The 8,804-nt window shown below is 35.9% G+C and overlaps 1 protein-coding gene across 1 annotated transcript; it reads left to right on the top strand.

Annotated features, from left to right (window-relative positions):
• The first annotated feature begins 1,810 nt into the window (after positions 1-1,810).
• Positions 1,811-2,740, top strand: LOC100669534 (olfactory receptor 4P4-like). The gene has a single exon (XM_003422714.3). It carries the CDS (start codon positions 1,811-1,813, stop codon positions 2,738-2,740), a length of 930 nt encoding a protein of 309 aa, XP_003422762.2.
• The last annotated feature ends 6,064 nt before the right edge of the window (positions 2,741-8,804 follow it).

Here is an 8,804-nt window from a genome sequence, read left to right as displayed (position 1 = left end):
GATGAGATAACTTAAGTTCGGAGAGATAAGTGAGTAGTATCCAAATTCACACACCGTGGTATAATTGAATAATAGAGCCCAGATCCCAACTATTTGTCTTCCCATAAACCTTATCCCAAGAACTTCCTATAAACTTTTTCCTTGAATTAGGCAGTACTAGAATACTTTATAGTTTTGTGGCAAAATAGTTAACTTGTAAAAACATAGAAACAGAAATTAAATCTCCAATTCAAAACAATGTGGTGAAATTGACATGAAAAAATGATATGCTGAGTCAGGAGGAAAAACAAAGTAAAACTGCCTTCTGCCCCTCTTTTTAAACTGTTGCTTTATTCTGTTGTTCATTTAAGTATATAATTTTAATTGAACTATCTGTGGAGATAAAGTCCCTGGGTGACATAAATGGTTAAGAACTGGACTACTAGTGTAAAGGTTGACGGTTTGAACCCACCCAAGAAGGCCTCTTAGGCCTGCCGGGGCAATGGTTAAGTGATTGGCTGCGAATCGGAAGTTCAGTGGTTCAGACCCAACAGCAGCCCTGCTGGAGAAGACTTGGCAATCTGCTCCCATAAAGATCACAGCCTAGAAAACCCTGTGGGGAGTTCTACTCTGTCCTATAGGGTAGCTATGCGTCAGAATCAACTCAACAGAATCGCCTCAAAATATAAACCTGGCAATCTGCTTTTGAGAGGTCACAGCCATCGAAAACCCTATGGAACAGTTCTACTCTGCACACACGGGGTCCAATGAGTAGGAATTGACTCCAGGGCAGCTAACAAAGACAGCAACAACTTGCAGGAATATACTTCCACTACAAAATCTCAACATTTTACTGTCAGAAAACATTAAACAAGCAATCAAAAAATTAGCCAAACCAATTATATGAGGCTCTTGCAGAGAACTTTTATCTTCCACTTTTTAAATACTTATTTATCATCATATTAATCTTTCATTTTATTTTATGCCTCACTTTAAAATAATTTTAAGGTAGTATATATTCCACTGCGAGGCAACGGTGGTTCACTGGCAGAATCTTCGCCTTCCGTGCAGGAGACTTGGATTCGATTTCCAACCAACGCATCTCACGCACATCTACCTACTGTCTCTCAGTGGAGGCTTGCGTGTTGCTGTGATCCTGAACAGGTTTCGGTGGCGCTTCTAGTCTAAGATGGGCTAAGGAAAAAGGCCTGGCTATCTATTTCCAAAAATTAACCCATGAAAACCCTATGGATCGCAATGGAATCAATCCCTCAACCAATCCTGGAGATGGCACACAACCAGGCAGCATTTTGTTCTGCTGTACATGGGGCCTCCATGAGTCAGACGTGACTCCAAGGCAGCTAACAAGAACAGCATTTTTGACTAGTGACCACGGCTAAAGCTTTACATTTGGTTCTATGCCAATTAAAAGATAAAAAACTTGCATCTTTAACAAATTTTCAGTTAGTAAGGATTCAGATATACATCTTTTCTAAAATTTAGCTGTATATTCCACTGGAATTTGGAAATGAGCAGTGCCTAGAATTTTTATTTTATTTTGATTGACTGACTGAATGCATTCATTTCTATTAATATAAACATTTAATATAATGTCCCGAAGTACTTAAGGAAATAATCATGAGACTAAACAGAAAAAAATATTCTTATTAAATAATAGATTGTCAATTTCTGAAACACTGCAGTCAGTTCAATTAAACATACTTTTTATAATATGTGTATTATTGTCAATATTATTCATAAATCTTTCTGACATTGAACTAAAAATTATGTCTTTTCAGGTGACTGCTATGCATTTTAACTGCATTGGACCATGGAAAAGAGAAATAATGTCACTGTGTTTATTCTCTTGGGCCTTTCGCAAAACAAGAGCATTGAAATTCTCTGCTTTGTATTATTCTTATTTTGTTACATTGCTATTTGGATGGGAAACTTGCTCACAATGATTTCTATCACATGCAGTCAGCTAAATGGCCAACCCATGTATTTCTTCCTTAATTACCTCTCTCTCTCTGACCTTTGCTACACATCCACAGTGACACCCAAACTGATGACTGACTTACTGGCAGAAAGAAAGACCATTTCCTATAATAATTGCATGGCACAACTTTTTATTATTCACTTTCTTGGAGCCATTGAGATCTTCATCCTTACAGGGATGGCCTATGACCGCTATGTAGCCATCTGTAAGCCCCTGTACTACGCTGCCATCATGAGCAGGCAGAGGTGTAACACAATCGTCATAGCTTGTTGTACTGGGGGGTTTATACACTCAGCCAGTCAGTTTCTTCTCACTATCTTCTTACCCTTCTGTGGCCCCAATGAGATAGATCACTACTTCTGTGACGTGTATCCTTTGCTGAAGCTGGCCTGCACTAATACACACATAATAGGTCTCTTAGTCATTGCTAATTCAGGTCTAATTGCTTTGGTGACTTTTGTTATCTTGTTGTTGTCTTATGTTCTGATATTATTTACCGTCAGCGCTTACCCTGCCCAAAGCCGTTCCAAAGCTCTTTCGACTTGCAGTTCACACATAACAGTTGTAGTCCTGTTCTTTGTGCCTGTCCTCTTCATTTATATTAGACCAGCTGTAACCTTTCCAGAGGATAAAGTGTTTGCTCTTTTCTATACCATCATTGCTCCCATGTTCAACCCTCTGATATACACACTGAGAAATATGGATATGAAGAAAGCCATGAAGAAGATGTGGTACTATCAATTGTTTTTGCAAGAAAAGTAGTTTGCATGAAAACCATTTTGAATTCTACTTTAGAGATCAACACTTAGCCTTAACATTGATGTATAATGATATACAATGTGTATACAAGAGTATGCAAAAGACAGATCAATATCTTGAGCTTTTCCCCAGAACTCTTCCTGTTTGGACAATTTTGATACATATTTTGTATTGATTCTTACTCTATTCTCCTCACATACATTCAAGTTCTTCATACTTTGACATTTTATTTTGGCTGTAAAATTAAGCCTCTTCTCTCCTTCTCTTGATTTTTATGGTAGTGGTATACATCCTATAAAAAAACCTAAACCCACATAGGATTGTTGTAAAGGTAAATGAACTAAAGCCCATCAACAGGTTCATGCCTGACATGGAGTACAAGTTTATTAAATATTTACTATTATTCGTTGAGTTCGCAAAGCAAAGCAGAAGCAAACACTGTCTTTGAATGTAGATGTTAAAAAAAAAAGGTGGACACTAGATAGACAAAAGATAAGTGGTAACTTTGGAGAAGGAAGAAAAAAATAATGTCACTGAACTATGTTCCTGAACTATGAACCATGACTATGTGGGCTAATGAGTAGTTTCTGGTTGGTAAATAAACAACTAAAAAAAAAAAAAAAAAGACATTGAAAATGATAAAAGACTAGAACTGCAGAATGTTCAACACTGTTGTTAACAAATTAGCCTGATGAGCATATTATAAACCCTCCTCCCCCAAAAAGTTCTGCATCTCTAATTTTCCAGAAAAGTTACCTTAAAGGGAAATGCATAAAGCATATACACGCATAGTTTTTTTTTTTCCCCAGAGAGCATGATAAAGACAGTACCTAGGTATGGATGGAGCTCATTTCCTAGCATAAGGATCAGGCTGTAATTTACTCCCCAGATTGTAGGAAAGGGAAAAGAAACTCAAATTGTATATAAACAGAGATTTCAGCCATCAAGGCTCATGTGGACTGGGTAGTGAATGGAAATAAAACAACATGCTGTGGAGTTAGTTTTTGTTTCCAGAGTATTTATAATCTAATTGTGGAGTCAGTCTGGTAACTTGGATCTAAAGGGACACTAACTGGTAAGTTGATTATGTGGAGATGTATAAATAATTATCTTTCATAAAATAAGCAATGCTGCGAGAGGAAATAAATGCACCTTTAGAATAAGTTCTTTACCTATAATTTTACTCAGCATTTGAGCCTAGAAATCTTCAGGAATAATTTAGTGATACAATACAGAGTCCATATGGACCATGATTTGACTAGTCTTGGAAAACAAAATATTGCTACTGCTTTCAAATTTTTCTCTGTGGGTGACATCATTTCTTTGAGCTGGTTGTGTCACAAGTGACAATAGTTCCTACAATGGTACAAAATTTGTATTTTTCTCTGCATAAATTGGTGAGAAATAGAAAGTGACACCCATCAGCAGCACTAATGGATGGTGCTGAGGAAAATGTCAAGTCGGGATGTTGAAATCATTCAAATTGTTGAAGATAGGACTTTGAACTGGTTTGAACCGGTCCAGACGTCACTGAGGAAGTAAAACAGGAACAGACACAAATTTTTAAAATTTGGCTGATCGGAACGCAAACCGGAATGGGAAAAATTATGGGTTGAAGCCTAGGAGCGGGACACTTGGAAAAGGCGGAAGGAGCTCTTTCAGAAGCCTGACGTGTGACATTGAAGAGTCACCGGGACTGTGGAGACGCACACACACTCAAAGCAGCTCGGTCGGCCGCCATCTTTGAGCTGCGCCCACGGCTTTCCACTCAGCTGGTCAAGAGATTTGGTGAAAATGCTCTACGCACGCTGCCCTTGTTTTCTAAGAGGGAAATTAAATTTTTAGCAGGGCTTCCACCTGTAATTTTTTCAGCTCTTGTTAGTGTTCTGGTTCACTCATATTTGAAAAATTCGCGTCCATTCCGGTGTTGCTTCATTGGCGGTAACTAAAACCGAGCTACGCGGTTCAAAACCCTGGTTGAAGAATGACTGGAATGTCAAAAAGAGAGGACAGAAAAGACTATAAAGGAAAACACAAATTGATTCAAAATAAGTGCAGAAGAACATATGTGAGTAACCTTTTTTTTCTCTGTTCTCATTATCCTGCATAAATATGATAACCCAGACCCAGTGCCGTCAAATATGATATTTATTGAGAATATTTTTACTTCAGTCTTAAGAAACATTATGATTAGCAGCTAATTTTAAAGTAGGCTTTTTTTGTGAATTCTATAAACTTAGATATCTTTGGATTAAGAGAGCAGTAAATTCAGGGAGGAGTTGCGTACCTGTTGAACATGACGTACTCCAGAAAATGAGGGTGAAATTGACAGAATTAAAGAAAAATAAAAAAAGCTATTGCCCTAATTTTATTAGAGGACTACACATTATAAATAAAAAAGGAATACTCTGTTATAACTCTGTGAAGAATAACAGTAAAAATTGATCAAGAATATAAAGTGATTAGAGCTCCAAAAAGGACATCATGGAGGGGAGAAATCTAAGGGATCATTGAGATTAGTTCTTTCATTTTACAGATAAGAAGTGTATGAAACAAAAATAAACAAGTTCACAGAGCAAAACAGAAGCCAGGACTGGGTGTGAGTCCAGATCTCTTCTTTCCTACTTATTTTTCTTATATGGCAACTAGCTGGGGCTGCAAAATCACTCATGTTTGGGGGACTAAGAAATATATTGCTTCCTGTAGAAGTATGTGAACCGTACCTTTCTTACTTTCTAGAGCTGTTTATATATGTAAGAATCCTGAAGTATTCAGTCTGTGGTTTTTCACTGAGACTTTGACCTAACTTATATTTCTTTGTTTTCATTTACACATTTACATGTGAGTGGCTAAAATGAGGCAATGGTCAAAATTTAGGAGGTTCCCTGTTTTTGCCCAATAAGTTCAGTACGTGTGGACTTTGGGGTTAAGGGAGCCAGGTTTAATGTTAAAATCATTTTGTTGTTTTCAGTTTTTCACTTTTGAGGGACGAAAAAAAAAAAACCATTACTGTCGAGTTGATTCCTACTCAGAGCAACCTCATAGGACACAGTAGAACTGTCCCATAGGGTTTCCAAGGAGTGGCTGATGGTTTCAAACTGTCAGCTTTTTGGTTAGTAGCCAAGCCCTTAACCATTGTGGCACCAGGGACAGTACAGTGAAGAGGTTACGAACTCAGGCTTTGTAGTTAGAAAACTCAGATTTTAAACCCTGGTTTGTTATGTACTAGTTGTGTTACTCTGTAGAAGTTCCTTAACCTCTATGAACCTTAAGTAATTTATTTATGTTTGTGTGCATTAACCTTAACACAAATGCCATTGTCATTTGTACACTATTTTCTCATTTGCAGGCTCTTTCTCATCTGTTACCAAACTGGAGCCCTGGAACCAATGTCTGAATTATTTAGAGCAGGGCATGTTTTCCTAGGTTTCAGATAAAGAAAAACCCTTTTCAAAACAAATTAAGTGACTTGCAAAGATAGTATTTTAAGTTAGTGGCTGATTAAAGAAATACAACCAGGGACCCCCTACACTATAAAGAATTGTTAGGTTTTTACTAGTACTATAAGACCGTTAAGCAGGTGTTCCTATGTCTGTGAGGAATTTGAATCAAGAAGGATTGCCAAGTAGGGGAACTGAGCATCAGCTGAATGTAGCCTTCTGAACCAAGACAACTAGAGATTCAAGAAATATTTTTAGCAAACCCATATAGTTTTAAAAGCATAAACGTGCCTACTTACGGGAAATTTTTTTTTTTTCATTCATAAACACAGACTGATTGATTAACTAGCTTGCCTGAGAACACCCCCCCAGTCTTATTTTCCTTAGAGGATTAGTTTCATTTAAGGCTCTTAATATGCTTGGGGGGGGGGAGGGGAGGATAATGTGCATAGTTCAGGTGGGTTTTGAATCCCATATATGTTATTTCTGTATGAAAACTCTAAATACAATAAACCATTTTAAGGATAACTCACACCAGGAGTATATTCAATATTGTTATTTTATTCAAATAAGAAAAAAATAGTCTTTCTTATAGGCAAAGTATTACTCTAGTCTGGTTTTGTAATGATTAAAATCTATTTCTCAATAATTTTTCCTTAATATAATTCTATTTCTTACAATTCTGCTGAGGAAATTAAGGCCTTAGTCTTATAGTTCCATTACTGTTACAATGTGATTATTTATTGTATGAATTGCAATGTTAACTTAATCAATAACAGGGAGAGTTGAAGAGAAGATTAAAGTAGGATTTTGATTGAGAAGCCAGGTCTGAGACTAGGACTGAAAAAGTATAATATAAAAGTAAGACAATTTCAGCACTACTGGTAAAGATTATTTATAGGATTTTTGACTTAAAATTATGACTGAATTTGATGAAACATATAGCTAGTGTCATTTTTTTCATCAATATCCACAATTCTAACAATCTAAGTTCATACCAGGTTTGGTCATATCCTACAACAATGTTTCTAGTTTATGTAACCGGGTACTATTGGTTTGATACCATTTTTGTTAATTGATGGTTTTCACTGGCTAATTTTTTTCAGAAGTAGACCCTCTGGTCTTTCTTCCTAGCCTGTCTTAGTCTGGAAGCTCAGCTGGAAACCTGTCCACCATAGGTGACCTTGCTGGTTTTTGAATACCAGTGGCATAGCTTCTAGCATCACAGCAACACACAAGCCCCCACAGTATGACAATCTGACATACTCATGGGACAATTGATGAGAGTCATACTACTCATATACTATTTTCCTTGACTTGCAATTAAAATCTACCGTTGTTGTAAGGAAGAGACTAGATAAATGGATTAAGAAACTTTGGACTCAAAATAATTTCAAATTTCTCTGATATTTTATTGCCTCAGAGTCAAGCTTACTGAAGTGTTCTCACTAATATTTAGATAATAGTGTTTACCATTAATATCACTAGAATTTATAAGGCAGCTTTATATTCCATTATTGAATGTCACAAAGATTATATTTTAAAGATAATGCAAGTTTTCCCATTTCACTCATATTCCAACAGACAAAATGATTGGCACCCAAGGTAAAAGCATATTATGGCATAATGCAAAGAGTAGAAGACAGGTCCCAACTTGTCATCTCCGTAGAAATCACATTTTCCTGATTAAGTAGTCATTATCTGGGCAGTTCATGGATTCGGACGAAAGGATTGTATTGGACAAATATGGGAAAAGGAATATACCTCCTGGTTAGAAGGTTAAGAGCAGTTTGACTTGTTGAATATAATAAACTGCATTGAGGGTAAAACTTTAATATAACACTCTCTTCTACTTTTAAGGAATTTACTCCTGGGTTTGTTTGGTGGTCTCTTCATCTTTACTGTTTTCATTGATTTAACTGTAAGACTAAACACTCTTGTATTTTAAAATATCAACACATACTTCTCACTAAGCCACTAATGAAGCATATAAACAAGAAAGCAGATAACATCAAAATATTTAAAAAACGTTCACATAAAAAAAAAAGATTCTTTCGTTTTTAAATCTTTGTCTATAGATTTATGTAGATTTTATTTTTATGCTTCCTCACTTGAAATGGATTTAAGGTAATGTATACTCCATTTATACTCCATTAGTAAGAAAGCTTAAACATCGCATTACCTTGTACACAATTAAAGTAATGCCTGTGTAATTTATACTTATTTTTGTAGTTTTTAGTCCAAGATGGTAAGAGTTATATTCTTCCCAAATATTATTATATATCACATTAGGCTTTGGAAATAGATATTACCTAAAAATAAAAGTTTAATGTTGTTGATTGATTAAGGACATTCATGTCTACCCAGGTTTGGATGGATCACAATTTTCTGGAAGGTTTAATGGAAATCGTCTAGTATGTATTCACACAGAGTGTTGCTAGAGAGCCATTTTAATTGAACATTTGATTTTTAGTCTCAAAGACACTTAAAAGAAGACAACTATGCCAAGTCAGTTAATTGTCCCTTGAATAGAATATGATCATCACTCTTCTCGAGAAACACTTCTAAATAAGGTCTTATGAATTATGTTATTTCAAATGATTTAAGTATTCTGTGTGCATTAAACC

This window comes from Loxodonta africana, chromosome 7 (genome assembly GCF_030014295.1).
Source record: "Loxodonta africana isolate mLoxAfr1 chromosome 7, mLoxAfr1.hap2, whole genome shotgun sequence".
Classification (NCBI taxonomy): domain Eukaryota; kingdom Metazoa; phylum Chordata; class Mammalia; order Proboscidea; family Elephantidae; genus Loxodonta; species Loxodonta africana.
This window is presented reverse-complemented; position numbering and strand designations above follow the sequence as displayed.